The 20,209-nt window shown below is 43.6% G+C and overlaps 1 protein-coding gene and 1 pseudogene across 1 annotated transcript in view; both read left to right on the top strand.

Annotated features, from left to right (window-relative positions):
• The window catches only part of Pdcd11 (programmed cell death 11), a 44,489-nt gene that overhangs the window by 2,477 nt on the left and 21,803 nt on the right, over positions 1-20,209 (top strand). Inside the window, exons 3-18 of the mRNA XM_048438997.3 lie at positions 93-224; positions 1,738-1,905; positions 3,491-3,652; positions 4,857-4,980; positions 5,442-5,623; positions 8,090-8,197; positions 10,349-10,555; positions 11,555-11,679; positions 11,849-11,909; positions 12,479-12,625; positions 14,619-14,870; positions 15,358-15,498; positions 15,877-16,071; positions 16,787-16,957; positions 18,493-18,712; positions 19,946-20,095. Of these exons, the coding sequence (XP_048294954.3) occupies positions 93-224; positions 1,738-1,905; positions 3,491-3,652; positions 4,857-4,980; positions 5,442-5,623; positions 8,090-8,197; positions 10,349-10,555; positions 11,555-11,679; positions 11,849-11,909; positions 12,479-12,625; positions 14,619-14,870; positions 15,358-15,498; positions 15,877-16,071; positions 16,787-16,957; positions 18,493-18,712; positions 19,946-20,095 (2,545 nt within the window). The remainder of the gene's footprint in view (positions 1-92; positions 225-1,737; positions 1,906-3,490; positions 3,653-4,856; positions 4,981-5,441; positions 5,624-8,089; positions 8,198-10,348; positions 10,556-11,554; positions 11,680-11,848; positions 11,910-12,478; positions 12,626-14,618; positions 14,871-15,357; positions 15,499-15,876; positions 16,072-16,786; positions 16,958-18,492; positions 18,713-19,945; positions 20,096-20,209) is intronic.
• On the top strand, positions 18,833-18,911 carry LOC125403655 (U6 spliceosomal RNA; annotated as a pseudogene).

Genomic DNA, 20,209 nt, shown 5'->3' with positions numbered 1-20,209 from the left:
CAGAGCAAGGTAACAGGACCCCAGACCTGTGGTGACAGCTAAGATCGCTGCGTATCAGTCTTCTGCATCCGTGAATCTTTTTTCCTCTTAAGATCTCCACAGAAGAAGAATCCACTAAAAGGAAAAAGAGCCAGAAAGGGCCCATGAAAACAAAAAAACTGAAAACTGAAAAGAGAGACTCCAAGAAATCTGTGAGAGAGAAATTTGAAATCCTCAGTGTTGAGGTTTGTAATACTTGGTATTCTCTTTAACATGCTCCTTGTTTAAGTGTGTGTGCTCTTCCCTCTTTTCCTTCATTCTTTGCTTATATACATATGTGCACGCAATTATGTTTTCTGTATGTGTCTATAGAGACAAGTGCAAATTATGAGAAGTGAGCTTATTAACCAGTGCTGCCTGGTGTCTTTCTATGTGGTTGTTTTTGTGTGTGTGTGTGTGTGTGTGTGTGTGTGTGTGTGTGTGTTTGGGTTTCTTTTGGAGTGTGTCCTGGAACTCACTCTGTAGACCTGACTGGCTTTGAACTCACAGAGATTCGCCTATCTCTCCCTCCCGAGTGCTGGAATTAAAGGCGTGTGCCACCACTGCCTGGCTCTATTTGGGGGTTTTTTGAGGTCAGGACTTATGCTGTCTGACCTGTTTATGTAGGCAAGGACCTCCACCTCCCATGTAAAGGGAGTACTGTGTGTAGCTAGCCTTCCTCCCATCTGTCCCCTATCCCCACTCTCTGTCTACCTGAGTTTGAGCCTCAGCATCACATAAATTAGGTGTGGTGGTACATGCTTGTAGTCCTAGCACTTAGGAACCAGGGCTAGGTCAGTCATCCTTAACTGTGAGTTCCAGGCTAGTCTGAGATGCACAAGACCCTGTCTCAAGAAACAAATTATGGAAATGGTTAGATATGTGTGATTTTGCTTGTGTTTTAGTAGAAGTTATAACTAGAGACCGAATCACACCGTCTAACCCTTGACTAGCCTGGAATTCATTATGCAGACCAGGCTGACCTCCTATTAATAGAGATATTCCTGCTTCTGTCTGTTGAATACTAAGATTAAAGATATGTCCAACCATGCCTGACCTCAGCTCATGCATTATGTAGATGTGAAATGGCCTCAGATCAACGGTGTGGTCTTACAGTTCTTAAAATTTTATATTATCCTCACCTTCATCCTCCAATATATGTTCTTTTTAAAATAGAAAAATAGTTATATTATTCTGGGGGTAATTCATCAGCCTGCAGAAATATTTTTAAAAATTTGTTTAACTTGGTGATACTTTAGAAAACTAGAGATTTCATGTAAAAATGTGATGCTGGTCCCATGAAAATTCAAACTGCTAACAAAAGAAAGCCCATTTTCCCCCATGTTTTAGGACTCAGGAAGCTGTGTCATGGTTGTACCCTCTAGAAGAGACAGGCACACTCTAGGCTGCCATTGCTTCAGTGGTCTGTCTCCTTCCCATGCTGTCTAGGTGTTCTGCATGAGGGCTGCTAGGGTATGTAGAGTGTGCTGGCACCTCTATCTGTCCAGCACTGTAGCCCTGCCTGATCAAGACCTTTCCTGGCGTTCAGCCAGATAGCTGATATGCTTGAATATATATATATATACACATGCCTGTTTTTTCCTTTTGTTTATAGAATCTCTAGTATTGGTGTTGGGACAGAAAGCCAAAGTCCCCCTAACTGCCGTCATTGTTGTTTGCTTTACTGTATGTAGTTACTATGTATGTTTTCCTTTCTAGTCCCTGTGTGAGGGAATGCGAATTTTGGGTTGTGTGAAAGAGGTGAATGAACTGGAACTGGTGATCAGTCTTCCCAATGGCCTCCAAGGGTTTGTGCAAGTGACTGAAATCTGTGATGCCTACACTCAGAAGCTGAACGAGCAGGTGGCCCAAGAAGAGCCTCTGGAGGTAAGAGGTGTATGGATGAAACTTGCCCCTGGAATTAGAATAGAAATGCTGAGAAAAGAAAATGCGGGTGCCGTGGAAACCATTGTTTTTTATCTTTCATATTTATTGTGTGTGTGTGTGTGTGTGTGTGTGTGTGTGTGTATGTGTGTATGTGTGTGTGTGTGTGTGTGTACATGCCATAGCACACATGGAAGTCAGAGGGACAGCCTGTGAGATTTGGATCTCTCCACCATGTGGGTTCCTGGGAGCCAACAGATGTCCTCAGGCATGTTCAGCAAGCATTCTTATCTGACGAGCCAACTTGTTGACCCAAGGGTTGTAGTTTTTTTTAACAATACAGGAATTTTTGACTTAGTCTAGGGAACCTAGAATACCTCTATGAGAAAATACCATTGGAGCTGAGGTCTGAAGGATGGCTTCCCAGGTACAGGGAGAAGGGAGTTCAAACAAGTCAGGCAGTAGCAGGAAGGGCAGTGCTGTTAGGCATAAGAAAAACAAAAGGTCGAGCAGTGTAGGATGAAGGTGGGCAGCTGTGGAGAAGCTGGATTACACATGGCTGTACAGACCATATTAAGGATTAGTTTTAGATGTTGCAGTCAAAATGAAGTCTTTGAAATATTCTCATTGGTGGGCATCCTGTCGACAGTATAGCGAATAAGCTCGGATGGCATTAGCCAGTGCCTAGACCCCTCCGGAGGTTATTGCTGTTAACATAGGCATTAAGATCAGTGCAATTTAGGGCTAGGATTTGGCAAGGATTGGAGCAGGTACATCCTTTGCCTGATGATACATTTGACATGGACAGTGAGACAGAAGTACTGGGAACCAGTTGTAAGTTTCTACTGTGTATGGTTTGATGGAAGAGATGGTTATTCTTTGACTGCTGTGTTGAATTTGAGGTATACTTAAGGTGTCCAGGGGACAGGTTATTGCTGAGTCCAAGTAAGTCTGGGCTGGAAGCAAATGTGTAGGACTTGGTAGGTGATGATGATGCTATGAAAGGGAAGAAGTTACTTACGGGGTCAAATTAGAATGAGAAGAGCCTGAAAGATGGAGTCTAGAGGCAGTGCTGAATTGAAGAGAGTTGGTGTCAGAAGAGAAGCTGGAGGGACAGAGGATAGAAAGGGAAACATTAAATGTTCATGTAAGAGAACAAGAGGCCTGCATTAAGGGATGTGCTTTCAACATGTGTGAGGCCTTAGGTTTAAACCCCAGTACCACTAAATCCATGTCATGTGAGAGAAGGACTGCAAAATGGAGTCAGTGTCACAGAGCTTACTGCCTTAGCAGGTAAGCAGACTGAGGACAGAAAGAGGAGATGAGATAGAGGCAGTGAATCCAGACAACTCATGATGAATTGTTGGCATTCACCGGTTTACAGAAGTATTTGAAGGCTATATGCCAAACTCAAGATGGTGATGTAGCTATAGACTCTTCCATGTGGGTAAACAACACTTTGGGTTCTTTGAGGGTTTGAGCATGGGAAGTCCCTGAGTTGAGACAGGGCAATGGATTCTTAGTTCAAGTGAAATATATCTATATCTATCCATCTATCTATTTGGCCTTTCTCATTACCATTATGCAGGACCTACTCCGCTTACCTGACCTTTTCTCACCTGGAATGTTGGTGAGATGTGTGGTAAGCAGCCTGGACATCACAGATAGGGGCAAGAAGACTGTCAAGCTTTCTATAAACCCCAAACATGTCAACAAAGTGCTGAGTGCTGAGGCCCTGAGGCAAGGCATGGTGAGTATCTGGATATCACAGGGAGGAGGAGCATGTCATGCCGTCTCTTAGGGGTGTGTGGCTTAGGCTACTTTTTACTTTCTGCTTAATGCCTGTTCAGGCAGTGGGTCTTTCTGGAGCAGCAGTCTGTTAGGAGCTCAGGGAACATTGAAGACTTGAACCTAATTCTGTTACTGTGGAGGGAAGAAAGAAAAGTTGAAGCTTCTTTAATGATCACAGTCAAGTCCCCGCAGGGAGCCTTAATAGGAGGCTCAGAGGTGGTAAAAGGGTTTCTTGTGGTGCCCTCCCGACCAGTTCTTCACAGAATAAGTCTTTCCAGAACCCTGCCTTGGGAGATGTCAAGGACCCCTCAGTGAGTGCAAGAAAAGGGCAGATAGCAGACAGCCTACCAGCTGTCTGAATGCCCAGCTCTGTGGAGACACAGGTGAAGTTAGGCTAGATCCTTAAAGTCCACTAGGTATAATAAAGGGAGCTGCACACAAATGTTCTGGTGATTAAGGGTCAGATGTATCTTGAAGTGTTTGGTTAGAAGCAATGGGGTTTAAGGAAGGTCTGTAAAGTTAAATAGGATTTAGTTTGGTTCAAAGAGAACAAAAGTAAGCCATATTGCAACAGATTGACAAGTGTCGGGGCCCCCTTCCTGATAGTGCTCTTTTTGACACTTTGTCTTGTGCAGTTCTCATAGCAAGTGTAGGAGGTAGTAGACAGTCTTCCCTTCTCCATTTGAGATCTCAGTGACTTCACAGAGACCAGCTAAGGTCAAAGCTGCTCACTGCTTCTCATGAAATGTATAAATGGTTGGCAAGATACGCTTTCTCAAGAGTTTAGAAAAAAAATGAATGGAAGATAAAGGGTGGTTCTGGATTCTCTTGGTAATCCTGGCTCTGGGTGTGATTCTATAGAGCCATGGAACTCATTGCTCTTTGCTTAATATAAGAGACTTTTCTGTTTTTAAACACTGTCCATGTATCGTTTCAAACTTGATATACAACACTCCTCACTTTCTGGAGACAAACACTTTAAACCCCAAGAGAAAGTTGACATCTTCCCTTCTGATTTCAGGTAGGGAGCTATGATGTCAAAGTTGAGTGCCATGATTAATGAGGAGTCCATTTGTAAAGTTTATGTTTGTATGGTAGTGGAATTTGTGGGTGTCCTATTTGCCTTTGTCCTGAAACTTCCAGGACTGCTTCCCTTCCCCCAGCTGCTGACAGGCACAGTGTCAAGCCTGGAAGACCATGGCTACCTAGTGGACATTGGTGTTGTTGGGACCAGAGCTTTTCTGTCACTACAGAAAGCCCAAGAATACATCCGACAGAAGAACAAAGGTGAGGCCAGTGGGTCTGGTACATAGGGGTGAGCTCAAGCATATAGGATTGTATTTAAATGTTTATATTTCATTGCCACATTGATTAGAAACAGAATAGTGACCCTGCAGGCTGGTTGACTTTGCGGAATTAATAACAGCTGATAGGAAAGATATTGCATGGAGGATCAGAGAATGACAAGTCTCTGTGGGTCTGATGACTTGCTTCAATATGCTTCATCTCAGAGAGTCTACTGAACTTGGCTCCCAGAACCTGGGACTGTCACTCCTGACTTATGTGGTTCATATTTCTGTGAGATAGTTGAATTCTAGAGCAGTTAGGTTGACATCCTACCCTTTTCATGGCTGATGAACCACTGGGTGGGTGGGCCACGGTACTTTCCAGGTTAGCTTGGTCCCACAGTCAAGGGCTATTCTCATGAAGGTATACTCTTCTTTTGGGTGCTGGGGCTGGACTTACAGGTGCTAAGCTCAAAATTGGCCAGTACCTGACTTGTCTGGTTGAAGAGGTGAAAAGCAACGGAGGAATTGTGAGTCTCTCTGTAGAACACTCAGAGATTTCTTCTGCCTTTGCAACTGAGGAGCAAAGCTGGAACCTGAATAACTTGCTACCAGGACTCGTGGTCAAAGCCCAGGTGCAGAAGGTAAGCTGTTCGTTGTTACTAATGTTTGAAAAGTTTGTTCACCAGATGATGGTAGTGCACGCCTTAATCCCAGCACTCATGAGGCAGAGACAAGTGGAGCTCTGTGAGAGCAAGGCCAGCCTAGTTCTCAAGAGTTCTACAATAGCCAGGGCTACACAGAGAAACCGGTTTCTGCCTCGAACCAAAAGATTTATTTCATTTGTTGTTTTATGTATGGGGTGTGGGTATGTGCGTTTGTGTGGTGCTTGCGAAGAGCAGAGCCATTTGATCTGCCTGGAGCTCAAGTTACAGGAGGGTGCAAGCTGCCTGATGTGGATTCTGGACACTGCACTCTGACTCTGGTCCTTTCAGAGCAGGACACTTTTTGACCTCTGAATTATCTCCCAAGACCCTATAAATTGTAATTTTTAATAAAATATTAATATGCTTACTAATAAAGCTGATAGGGTACCCAGTAGATCTTTCTGGTCATGGAGTACTTGGAATGCGGCTAGTGTCATATGTTGGTATGACAGTATTTTGGACAAACTATTACTTTGTTTGTTTTTTGAGACTGTGTAGTTCTGGCTAGTCTGGAACTAGTATGTAGACACCAGGCTGGCCTCAAATTCAGATCTGCTTACCTGTCCCTTCCAAGTGCTAGGTTAATTAGTGTGTGCTACTATGCCCAGGCTAGTCAAGTTGTTATTCAACCAAATCCCATCTGGTTTTTTTTTTTTTTTTTTTTTTTGTAAAACTAAAAATTTTCTTTTAAAGTGTAATTCTATAAAATTACATTTATGGGGTTTTAGAGATGGCTCAGCAGTTAGGAACATTAATTGCTGTTGTTCCCAGTGCCCATATGATGTCATCTATAACAATTGTCTGTTCCTCCAGTTCCAGGGCATGTGTCCTGGATGCATGCGCACTACACTCGGGCCAGAGCATGTAGACACATAGACTAAATTTAAGATAGAGATTCTTTTTAAAATTACATTGAGAGGGAGTGTGTGTGTATAAGCACACATCATGACGCAAATGCGGAAGTCGGAGGCCAGCTTGTGGGATTCATGTAGTTTGCAAGGATTAAATTAAGGTTGTCAGGCTAGTAGCAAATGGCTTTACTGGCTCCTTGTAATTTTTTATAAAATGACTTAAAAAAGCTGAGGTTACTAATATGGCTTATGTTGTGTTTTATATGAACACACATATATTGTTATTTGTTTATAATTTGTAGTTTTGAGACAGGGTCTCACTGTATAGATCATGCTTGGCCTCAAAGTCTTGATCCTTCTGCCTTAGCTTCTCTGGGATTGGCTTTATAGTCATGGTTTTTCTTTTTCTTTTTCCTTTCAGTTTTTGAGATAGGGTCTTATTATGTAGCCCTGAACTCTTATATAGAACACGCTGGTCTTGAGATCTGTCTGCCTCAGCCTACAGAGCGCTGAGTTTAGAGGTGTGTGCCATTATACCTGACCTTATGGTGTTTCTTTCTTTTGGAGACAGGGTGTCTCTATCTAGCCCTGACTGTCTTGGCACTCAACTCTGTAGACCAGGCTAGCCTAGAACTCAGAGATCTGTCTGCCTTTGCCTTCTAAGTGCTGGAATTAAAGGCATATACCACCATGCCCAACTGTAGCCGTGGTGTTTGCTGAACTGTAGCCATGTAGTGTAGTTTGCTGAACACTGATAATATAAAGTCAGATGGAGCCAGGTGTGGTGATGGCATCTCTATAATCGCAGCTCTTCAGAGACAGACAGATGGAGTTTGGGCCACATAGTGAATCCTGTCTCCAAACAGAGTTGATTAAGTTGCTCAGATGGCTCAGTGGGTAAAAACACTTGTCTCCTAGTCTAATGGCTAGAGTTTCATCCCTGCGATCCACATTATGGAGGGACAGGGCCAATTCCGCTGACTCCCACTTGGGTGCTGTGCTGGTGTTGTTATGTGTGCTCATTCATACGCAGAATAAATATAAAAAAAATGATAAAAAATTTAAGTCGATTTTAAAAAGTCAAGTGATATTAAAAAGCTCATAGTGAAGAACTGTGCCATCTCTCCTAATAATAGTAGCTTCTGCTGGTATCTCCTGACTTACCAATTTGAAGCATCGTTTTCTCTCATTTGGGTGTTGTTGACTTTACTGCCACCTTGTGCCTGCGTTTATTCATCTTTTTGAGAAGAAGCCTGCTGGTGGATGTGACACCTCATGGTGATTTTGATTGACATTTTCCCAACAGTTAAGTGATTCGCTCCATCTTCATGATGATGATGTACTCATTGGCTGTTTGTGCAGCTTCTTTGGATAAATATCTGTTCAAAGATGCTTCTTCACTTTTTAAAATTAAGTGATTCATATTAAGGGCTAGCCATAGGGTGAGAAATGCATAGTTGTGGGCATTGTGGGATCCAGTGTTTGCTGTGAAGATTATCTCATGTTCCACTCCATTGAATTCTTTTTTATAACTTGTAATGTTTACTTGTAGGTAACTCAGTTTGGACTCCAGCTCAACTTCCTTACATTCTTCACAGGCCTGGTTGACTTCATGCATCTGGAGCCCAAGAAAATTGGAGCCTATTCTTCAGCTCAAACGGTAAGAAACGTTCCAGCTAGCTTTTCTTGATTCTTGATTCCTGGCTGTGTCATAGTCAGCTGTCTGGTGTCCTATCTAGGACTTCATGTGAACTGTATGCAGTGAAATACAGGAAATGGGAAAAGGTGCTTTGGAAGTGACACAGGAAAGACCATTGGCAAGACTGAGAGAAGTTACAGCTATAGAGGGTAGCTTTGCTTGTTACTTTAAAGGAAAAATAGTTAGTATAGAACACAGTTTGTTCAAGTGGGAAAATGTGGTTTAAAACAATTTATGAGGCCAGGTTTAGTGGCTCATGCCTGGATTGCAACACTCAGGAGACAGAAGCAGGGTGATCTCCCCAAGTTTGAGGTCAACCTGATCAAGTTCCAGGCCAACCAGGGGGGGACTCAGTTCTCCCTTACCACAATATGGAACCTGGGGTCAAATTCAGGCTGTCAGACTTAAAGGCAGATGCTTTTACCCACTGACATCCATTCAGCCATGCATGTTGTCAGCTCTGTTTATTGGACAGTCTCTTGTAACTCAGGCTACGCTCTGACTTGCTGTGTAGATGCGATGCCCTTGGACATGTGATCCTGTTTCTACACCCAGAGTGTTGACATTACACACACCTAGCTTAGATCTGACTCCTAAAATACATCATAATAGAAAGTATACTTGATTAAAACACTGTATAATCAGATTTTAGTAGTGACACTGGTGAGTTTTCTACAGATACCTAAATGTTTAAATTTTCTACACTGAGCCAGGTAGCGATAGCTCATGCTTTTAATCCCAGCACTTGGAAGCAGAGGCAGGTAGATCTCTGAGTTCAAAGCCAGCCTGGACTACAGAATGAGTTCCAGGACAGCCAAGACTACAGAGAAAAATCCTGTCTCGAAAAACAAAACAAAAACCAAAAACAAACAAAATTTCTACAATGAATATGAGTACTTTAGAATATATGTTATTTAAAATTTTGTAATTCTCAGATGATTCAGTTTCACTTTTAAAATAGTATTACTTGGGGGCTGGAGAGATGGCTCAGCGGTTAAGAGGATTGCCTGCTCTTCCAAAGGTCCTGAGTTCAATTCCCAGCAACCACATGGTGGCTCACAACCATCTCTAATGAGGTCTGGTGCCCTCTTCTGGCTTTCAGGCATACACACACAGACAGATTATTGTATACATAATAAATAAATAAATAAATAAATAAATATTTTAAAAAATAAAAAAAATAAAATAGTATTACTTTTTTTTTTTGGTTTTTCGAGATAGGGTTTCTCTGTAGCTTTGGAGCCTGTCCTGGAACTAGGTCTTGTAGACCAGGCTGGCCTCGAACTCACAGAGATCCACCTGCCTCTGCCTTCTGAGTGCTGGGATTAAAGGCGTGTGCCACCACCGCCTGGCTGGAAATAGTATTACATTCTTATGTATCTTATAGAGAGGAATGTTTTGAGAGAAATTAGATGTTCCTCCTGATTTCAACTAATACTGTTAACACTATAGTGACTTTTCTAGTGCTTTTTGTTGTGGTGGTGGTGGTGTTTTTGTGAAGCAGGGTTTCTCTGTGTAATAGTCCTAGCTTTCCTAAAACTAGCTCTTCTAGACTAGCCTGACCTTGATCTCACAGATCTTCCTTTCTTTGCCTCCTGAGTGCTGGAATTAAAGATGTGCACCACCACTGCCCAGCTCTGCTGCTATTATGTTTGTGTGAAGAAGAGTTAACACAATTTGAGTGTTTCCCCCCACCCCCAGACAGGGTTTCTCTGTCGCCCTGGATGTCTTAAAACTCACTCTGTAGACCAGGCAGACCTCAGACTCACAGATATCCGCCTGCCTCTGCCTCCCTAGTGCTGGGATTAAAGATGTGCATTGTCACTGCCTGGATGGTCTGCATGTTTTAACCTTGTTGTTCAGGTATATATTGGGGCCTTCAGAAAGGCCTTCACTATGGTGGCACTCATATGATGAATTTGGTACTGAGTTAGACACAGTTCCTCTGGGACATTTCATTTAACTTCTTCACACACTGATTCCATTGTCTGATGTCTGTTACTCCTGAAGATTTTAGTACTTACCTGATTAGCACAGCTGTAGCTGACCCCTTAGGGCTGCTCTCAGCTGTATTATGTGGGCACCTCTTTCTCATTTTGCTTTTTTGTACAGGTAAAAGCCTGCATCCTCTGCATCCATCCTCGAACTAGAGTTGTACGACTGAGCCTGCGTCCTATCTTCCTGCAGCCTGGGCGTCCACTCACCCGGATTTCTTACCAGAAGATAGGGGCTGTGCTGGATAATGTTCCTGTTCAGGGTTTTTTTGAGAAGGCTGGGGCCACCTTCAAGCTGAAGGATGGGACCCTGGCCTATGCCCGGGTGAGGAGGCTTCTTTGTTTGGTCAAAGATCTTATCACTGGAAGGACTTTAGGGAAGATGGGTCCTTTTCTGCTTCCTTCATCCCTTGATAATCTTGTTTTTGACAGTCTCCAACGTGAAAGACTGTCCCTAAAGTCAGAACAATGACAAGTTTGTTGTTTCAGAATGCTTAGCTGCGCTTGTTATATATGGTACCTGACCAGTAGATAGAACAGGAAATGAAATAGGATCCAGATCAAGGCTTGGCAAAGATTTTTGATGTCATTGCTTAAAAAAAAAAAAAAATCTTAAAATTTTCTGATTATTTGTATATGTGTGTCTTTGTGCCTGAGGTACAGTTCCCATGGAGACAAGAGCAGGATGTCAGTTCCTCTGGAGCTGGAGTTACAGGAAACTGAGAGCCACCCATCATGGCTGCAAGAGCAGTACACACTCTTTACTATGTGGCCATCCTTCCAGACCCAGGAGAGCTTTTGTTAAAGGGCTGGATGGAGAGTGTTTTAGACTTCCGGGCTCTATAATCTCAGCTGTGTTGTATGAAAGTGTCCACAGCACGTAACTGAACAGGCTCAGCTACAGTCCCATAAGGCTCTTCATTTATACAAGTAGGCACTGGCATGTGAGTGTAGTTTATTGATGTATGATCTAGGTATACTGTTGTTCATGAGATTCTGTTGTTCATGATAGGAAAGGGTGAGGATTGTTTTAACAAAGTACTGTTTTTAAAAGTATTTTTAAGTTTTGAATATTTTACTTGTTTTTATGTCTGTGGACCTATTGATACTGGAGTTACAGGTGATGGTGAGCTACCATGTGGGTGCTGGGAATTGAACCTGGGACCTCTCGAAGAGCAGCCGATGCTTGAACCATTGAGCCATCTCTCCATCTCACAAATTACTATTTTTATGGTGATGATAAATGTGTTGTCATCTCAGTGTGCTTTGAACTCTGCCTCGGAGCTATGTTTCTGACTTTTCTTTACTTTTTGATATTCTGCAGCTCAGCCATCTCTCTGATTCTAAAAAATTATTCAGTGCTGAGACCTTCAAACCAGGGAGCACTCACAAGTGTAGGATTATTGACTACAGTCAAATGGATGAGCTGGCCCTGCTGTCTCTGCGGAAGTAAGTGCCATTAGCACCCAGGGAGGAATGCCCTGTACATATGCATTTTCACTTTCTCTGGGCTGGCTGGGTGAGGGTGTCCTTTCTTGCTGACGTGATTGTGGAGGTCCTGAATTATAGGCAGCCCCTTCCTTAGACTGTGTAACTGTTTGTTTTTCTTTTGTTTTAGATCAGTTATTGCAGCTCAGTTTCTTAGATATCATGACATCAAATCAGGGACAGTGATAAAGGTAAGGACTCGAGCGTATATGTAGATCCTTCTTCACCATTATCCTTAGTTTATATGTTAACTGTCAGCTCACTCATCCTCTTATTAATACATTGAAGACATGTTTCTACTGTCTAAAAGCAGACACTTCTGTATATTCCTTATGTGACTGTAATCAGTTTCAAAATAAAATCTTAGAAGGTTCACCCAACCATATGGAGACAATGGGTCACAAGTCTTGGGCTTGGGATTTGGTGGCAACTGTTAGAGCAGATAGTTAGTTGTGTGATATCAGTGTGAAACTGGCTCCAGATCCCACTCCTCGAGCATGTAACACTAATGGAGCAGATACTTTTAAGGTGGAGTTCATTCCCCAAGAGACATAGTCCCCTTAGGAAGTGTTCCTGCATGGAACACAGGATTTACATGCTCAGCCAGAAAACTTGAAAGCTTCATACATAGGCCTGACTAAGTCTAGCTTGGGGGGCAGGATTGGCTTACCTCCATGAGATTTGGAAGGTGACAATCCCATTTGTCAAGAGAAAATACTGTTCTTAGGAGATCATGGTGTCTTTTCTTTGGACTCCTTAGGGTACAGTGCTGGCCATAAAGGCATTTGGAATACTGGTGAAAGTGGGCGAGCAAATAAGAGGCCTGGTACCTTCCATACACCTGGCTGATGTCATGATGAAGAATCCAGAGAAGAAGTACCACCTAGGGGATGAGGTCAAGTGCCGGGTGAGCCCCTGAGGGAGTCCATGTTGGGTTAGGGTTAGATGGGAAGAGAGAGATTCTAAGCTGACGTTTCTGCCTTTTTCTGTAAAATGAGTGTGTAATATCAGCAGGGTGTCCCTTACCGAACATTAGGAAAAAAAAAGTGAGTCCCTGGCTTGTGTAGTATACTGTAAGTTAAAATAACCACGCAAGCTGATTGTGTGGCATTTGTCGCATGGTTTGGTGCAGGCTGTATGCTGTAGTTAGAGCTCAGAAAGAGAGGTGGATTCAACAGCAGAGCCATATTGCCAGTAGCCACTGCCATACATCGCATGTCCTGTGTCTTAAAATCACTCTGACAAGTAACTGTATTGTCCTCATTTTCCAAGTGCCGATTAAAGGGTTGGAAGCCAAGTATCTGTCCAAAGTCCCACAACTAATAAATGACAGAACCAGTTTTCAGAGTTAGCTCAGTATAATAATGCCTTCTGGACTCCTGAGGATGGTAGAACTTGAACTAGAAAAGATGGACAAGGTTTGGAAGGTTGTGAAAGAGAAAGGAATATGTTCAGACTCAGAAATAGCCCTGAGATATATTATGTATGAAATATCATAGCAAATCCCATTGTTATGTATAATTAACATATACTAATCAAAACCTTATTTTCAAAAAAATAGCCCAGACCCTAGGAGGTAGCTCATGGGTAAAGGTGCTTGCTGCAACCTGACAGTCTAAGTTGGAGTCTCAGTTTCTGCATAATGGAGGAAGAGAACTACCCTCTGACCTCTGCACACATGCTCCGTGGCACGTGTATACCTCCCACTCCCATCATAACGTACTTGCACCACAGCATATGAATTCCCTCCTTATTCCCCCACATACAAACACATGCATCATGGCATGTGCATGCCCTCCAACACAATAATTAAGCAACTAAAAGAATAACAGCCTAGACCATGCCACAGAAACGTGAGAGATTTCCACAGATACCTAAATCTATCGAGAAACTTGTTATAAAAAGTAAGTGTGGGGCTGGAGAGATGGCTCAGAGGTTAAGAGCATTGCCTGCTCTTCCAAAGGTCCTGAGTTCAATTCCCAGCAACCACATGGTGGCTCACAACCATCTGTAATGGGGTCTGGTGCCCTCTTCTGGCCTGCGGGCATATACACAGACAGAATATTGTATACATAATAAATAAATAAATAAATATTTAAAAAAAAAAGTAAGTGTGATTCTGCATAAGTACCCAGAATAGGGCCTGCTGAGTTTGGGTAGGGGGAGTTCCTGGTTCTGTTTTGTCCTGGTACTGATTGTTGAACCCAGTGCTTTCTACTAACCCTGTGTGGTAAGCGTGCTGTTCTACTTAAACATACTACTGGCTAGAGCTGAATTTTCTTATGTTTACTGTATTTTGTTATTATTGATGCATAAAGGTCAGTAATTGCACATTGGTACAGATTTTTTTGTAGTGAGGTCAAGGGATTGAAAACGGGTTTCTCACCAGGTGTGGTGGCACACTCTTTAATCCCAACACTTGGGAGGCAGAGGCAGGTGGATCTCTGTGAGTTTGAAGCCAGCCTGGTCTACAGCATGAGTTCCGGGATAGCTAGAAATGTTTGTTTTTTTTTTTTCCTCTCAAGATAATTGGATTGCTCAGTCTTAGATCATAACTAATATATAATATCACTAACCAGGTAACAGGGTAGGTGAGCATAATGTGTGCTATTGTATTCTGAACTTCTGAAACATCAGGCTAGTGCTGCTATACGAGACCAGTCACACTATGTGTATGGCTGGAAAGGGTTGTTAATGTGAGAGGAAGTACATTTGCAATAGAGATTTCTATGCCTTAGATGCCATCCTGCAAGAAACAAAAAATCTACAGCTGAGATTATTAGAGGTCAAAGGTGGTTGGTTCTTCGAGAATGACCTATGTCCTTTGAGTTCATGGGGCTGCAGATCAGTCAGTGACAATCTTGGTAACAACTTGTTGATAGCCTCTATCTTTTCCCTAGGTTTTGCACTGTGACCCTGAAGCCAAGAAGCTGATAATGACCCTGAAGAAAACCCTTGTCACATCCAAACTACCTGCCATTACGTGCTATGAGGATGCCAAGCCTGGCCTGCAAACTCATGGTGTTATCATAAGAGTCAAGAGCTATGGCTGCATCGTAAAGTTCTACAATAACGTACAGGGGCTGGTGCCCAAGCATGAGCTCAGTGAGCAGCATGTTCCTGACCCTGAGAGGGTCTTTTACCCTGGCCAGGTAACCTTCTTCTGTACAGGTGATCTACCCTTAGTGACTCCGTGAACGCAGGTTTAATGAAGCAGTGGCAACGGCTGCCTTTTAAGAGGAAGAGAAAGGGAGCAAAGTAGGCCCAAGCCAGTTAAAACAGGGAGGGAGTGACGACCCAGGATCTCTCATTGGAATCCAGAGGACCCAGGCCCACTACCTGGATGAAATGCCTCATTACCTATAATGAACCAGAGATGGTCACTTAGACTCTCACCATAGGAGGTATTGGAAAGCTAGTGGGTTTGAGTTTCTTTTAAAGAACTTTTTAAAACTTGAGGCTTATAACTTGAAGTTATTATGTCTTTGTTAAGAAGGTTCACTTATGGGATTCTGTCATCTTTTCTCTGCCCTTGGATCTGACCCAAGGACCCTGTAGTGCTCGTGGAGGGCAATTTGCTCTCGGCTCTGAAGGCCTGCTGTTGAAGGAGATGGCCAGACACATGTAATTTCTCACCAGGTAGTGAAGGTGGCAGTGTTGAACAGTGAACCTTCCAAGGAGAGGATGCTCCTGTCCTTCAAACTGTTGAGTGATTCAGAGCCAAAGAACGAGAGTGACGAAAACAGTCAGAAGAAAGGAAGAGCTGTTAACATTGGGCAGGTACCTGGACAAGTGATTGTGTCTGATGGTGACATCAGTACTAGAGGGTACTGGAGCCTGTGGGGGAGAAGAGGAGGGGTGGCTCTGTGAGATTGGGGGCACCTTTCCTGCCTGCCATACCAAGTGGAAGCTGGCATGAGAGAAAAGTTAGGTTATGGCATGGCTTTACTGGTCTCCTCTCTAATTGCTAAGGCCAGCCTGCAGTTTCCTCTTCCTTCTGGTAATCAGCAGAGAAACTGGCAAGGGAACCCCAGAGGAATCGTGGTGTGGGTGGAGATGTGGGGTCTGGAGGAAAGTGTTTTTGTTTTTAGCCTCTTGGTGACCTCTGAGCTTTTTTCTCAGGACAGATCCTAGTTTTTACCTTTTGATTTTGAACAGTTGGTGGATGTGAAGGTTTTGGAGAAGACCACAGATGGGCTGGAGGTGGCCATCCTTCCCCACAACATTCCTGCTTTCCTTCCCATTTCTCACTTGTCGGATCATGTTGCCAATGGCCCTCTGTTGCATCACTGGCTCCAGGCAGGTGACACCCTTCATCGAGTTCTGTGTCTGAGCCAGGGTGAGAAACATATTGTATCCTTGACTGATATCTGGGGCAGTGGAAGGCCATGGGCGCCTGGGTGGGAAATTCTAGACAGTTCTAAGGGGAGAAAAATAAACTATTTGAGCTTAAAAATACTCTGTAAGACCAAATTGATGACTAGACCTGTGCTTGGAAAGCAGGAACAGGCCCAGGAAGTCTTACCAGGGGCTGAGTGTGGTTGAAGCAGTAACTCAGAAAGGTTCTTCCTGTTTGGGTATGGGGCTCAGAGTGATTTCCTTGAGTGCTGCTCATGGATATTTTTTAGGACAACACTACCCTTTCTTATTAAACATAAGATAAAATCCTTAGGGCATGCAGCAGGGTAAAACGGGGTTCATTGGTGGCAGGACAGGGTCAGTAGGGGACTGTATTGGCTAACCCAGCTGTCGGATCGTGGACATGTGCTGTGCCCTGTTGGCAGACCTCCAGGAATCTGGAGAGGAGTTAGCAGGAAGAACTAAATTGATTGTCCAGCATCACAGAACATTAGTAGCTCCTGAAGGGCAGCCCTACTGGAGCTACTTCAGCAGTTAGGGAATGCTTAAGAACTTGTTGACCTCTCCCAAGCTTTACTGTGCTGCCCCTCCTGTGGTTCTCTGCCCAGAGTGACCCATAGTAATAGTAAAGTCAGGACTAGAAGGAGGAAATGGAGTTATAGATATTTCATCTGTCTTTCTGGAACATTCCTTAATGAAGTTCCACTAGCTTCTTTGCAGGAAGCCAGCTTTGGTCTCCACAGTAGAAGGTGGCCAGGACCCCAAGAGCCTCTCGGAAATTCAGCCTGGAATGCTGCTCCTTGGCTTTGTGAAGAGCATCAAGGACTACGGTGTGTTCGTCCAGTTCCCTTCAGGTCTTAATGGACTGGCCCCCAAAGCTGTAAGTTCAGTTCTGTGCACAAGGGCCTTTGGGGAGAGAGCTCAGACTCATAGATCTGCTGAGCTGAGAAGCAGCAGGGAGCTTGAGTACTTTAAGGGGGCCACGGAGAACCACGTAAGGTGTGAATGCCATGAAGTCACTGGAAAAAGGGTGAACGCAACTGATGTACTGAACCTCCTGCCTGCTCTTTTGGTCCTAGAAAAAGGGCCTCTGTCTCTTTCACACAGCAGTATTGGGTGAGAGTGACTTTGATAGGTGACTGTTTCCAGTGTTAGGAGGACTGACTTGTGTTTATAGCATGTTCAGACTAAATTTTCCTGAGCAGCCCAGTGTAATTTTTAGAGCCTCCTGTGGTTTTTAAGGTGTGTAGGCAACAAAATATTCTTGGAATTACTTTTTTCTCCTCTGTGCCATTGAATTACAAGTTTTTCAGGTGGGAAAGATCCTAACATTTCCTTAAGTGGAACTTTTCATGCCTGCTGAAGAACCTGGGTCCTGAAGGACATAGGCAGGTGTATGGCACCACTGCACACACAGCACAGCACTGGTTTGTTGTGGAATGTTTGTTTAACTAGGCAAAGATGTGTTACACTTGTTTGTGCTGCGTATGTTTAACTATGTGAAGATGTGTTGCATTTGTGTTAATTAAATAAAATTAACCTGACTCAGAGAAGTGGGCTTAGCATGGGTTTTGTAGTTGGGGCGGTGTGGAAGGAGAGAGGCTTCTTGGGTGGCAGTAAAGAGAGAGAGTTAGCCAGTTGCTTCTCTACGTCTGTGAGCTCGCAGGTGTTCATCCTAGCCTTTGAATCTTGAGTTTTATTAGAACAATAGAGATTTCATTAAAGCTGCCTTTAACCACAGCAACAGAGCCATTGTCTGGGAGAACAGAATCCTTCCAGGCTACAGGCTGAGCAGCCAGGCTGCTAGCAGTTTAAAGCGCAGCCACTGTGTTGAAGGTTGCATATTGGTGACCTATGTTGGGCACCAAAGGTAGCAGGCTTTCTTGGACTGCCAACCCCCAAACCATGACACAGAGACTTATTAATTATGAATGCCTGGCCTTACTTAGGCTTGTTTCTACTAGCTAGCTTTTTAAACGTAAATTAACCCATTTCTGTTAATCTATGTGCTGATCTAAGGGTCATTTATCTCATCTATGTATTGTCCTCTTTTGCTTTCCTGCTTCACCCCGTGTCTGGCTGCCTGGCCCCCAGCTGTCTGACTGACTTCTGTTTCCTCTCTCCCCACCAGCCCCGCCAACCATCCTCTGTCTATTGGCCAGTCAGCTTTTTATTAGAACAATCAGGTTCCTTAGGCAAGATGAAAGAGCAGCACATTTTTACATAGTTAAACAAATACATCATAAACAAACGCAACACATCTTTACATAGTTAATTAAACAATTATTTTGCAACATAAACAAATATAACACATTTTTACTTAAACAAATATTCTATTCCACAACATTGTCTTTAGCCCTAACTGTATTAATGGACAGCTGCTTTCCTTTTCCCACTTTTTTATCTACCGTTCAGATCATGAGTGACAAGTTTGTAACCACTCCAAGTGACCACTTCGTGGTGGGTCAGACAGTCGTTGCTAAGGTGACCAATGTGGATGAGGAAAAGCAAAGGATGCTCTTGTCTCTGCGACTATCAGACTGCAGCCTGGGAAATTCGGCCAATACCAGCTTCATCCTCCTGTGTCAGTGCCTGGAAGAGCTGCAGGGTGTCCGCAGCCTCATGAGTAACCAAGGTGGGGCATGTTTAATGGAGGCAGGAAGCAGAGGATAAGGTCCAGACAGGAGTGTGTACTTCCATTGTACCTGTTGTTAGGGTGACATGGGGGCTTTCTCTAATTTAAAAAACAAAAACAGTGCTCGCTTCGGCAGCACATATTAGCATGGCCCCTGCGCAAGGATGACATGCAAATTTGTGAAGCGTTCCATATTTTTGTAATAAGGTCTGGTGCCCTCTTCTGGCCTGCAGGCATACACACAGACAGAATATTGTATACATAATAAATAAATAAATAATAATAAATTAAAAAAAACAAAAACAACAAAAAACTGGTGTAGTTTGATAGAGTTTTTGTATGACCAGTTTGGCCCTAGACTGTGGGTCTGAGTGACTTTGGTGCCTGAGTCTCCCCAATAGTATGGGGCTGTAGTTGCATGCCACCTTAGCAAGCCTTTTTCCCCCTCCATTTCTATTCTTTCTGTTACTAGATATTGAGCCAACCTAGAACCTCAAGCAAGTGCTCTACTACTGTCATGTATTCTCCATCTATGCTTTTTTGAATAGTAAATGTTCATAAAGTAATCATTACATGTTTATGAAATGACCCAGGTTAAGATGAAGGTCTTCTTGAATACTTACTAGGTGGTAGTGGTGTACTCCTTTAATTCTAGCACTTAGGAGACAGAGGCAGGCGGATATCTGAGTTTGAGGCCAACCTGGTCTACAGAGCGAGTTCCAGGACAGTCAGAGATGCACCGTCTCAGAAAGCAAAAACAAACAAAGGTTAGGTTTATTTGTGTGTGCACATGAGAGAATGTGGGTATGCCATACAATGTGTGTATAGGTCAGAGAACGATCTGTGGGAATTGGTTCTTTCCTTCCACTACATGGGTTGCAGAGATTGAACTCAGGTCCTCAGACTTGTCGGCAGGAGCCCACTGAGCCATCTTACTGGCCATGACACTAGATTATTTTTTGTGTGGGATTTGTTTTGTTGAGACAAGGTCTCACTGTGTAGCCCCGGCTGGCCTGGAACTCACTATGTGTAGACCAGGCTGTCCTCAAATTCACAGAGAGCTGACAGTCTCTGCCTCCTACATCTGATCTGATACTGGATGGTTTGCAGGAAGTGAATTCACTCTTTCAGTGCTTGAGTGTTCCTCTGCTCTGTGATGCCAGCACATTTCCATAGGAAAGAAATGCTGAGAGTGTCCTTCACTAATTCCCTGCTTTCTTTGGGCCTTGGCAGACTCTGTGTTGATTCAGACACTGGCTGAGATGACCCCAGGGATGGTCCTTGATGTCGTGGTACAAAAGGTGTTGGAAGATGGTTCAGTGGTATTCAGTGGGGGTCCCGTGCCTGACCTGATCTTGAAAGCCAGCAGATACCATCGGGCAGGTGAGTTTGCTCCTCATGTTGGGAGACCCTGTGCTTGCTTGCTCCCTGTACTGGATACAGAAATTTCCATGGTCGTATAGTAGATGAGTTGATTCAGTTGAAGCATCCTTACCT

The sequence above is a fragment of the Myodes glareolus genome, chromosome 7 (assembly GCF_982192425.1).
Source record: "Myodes glareolus chromosome 7, mMyoGla1.1, whole genome shotgun sequence".
Classification (NCBI taxonomy): Eukaryota; Metazoa; Chordata; class Mammalia; order Rodentia; family Cricetidae; genus Myodes; species Myodes glareolus.
The sequence above is the reverse complement of the archived record's forward strand: the minus strand, read 5'-3'. Positions and strand labels throughout refer to the sequence as shown.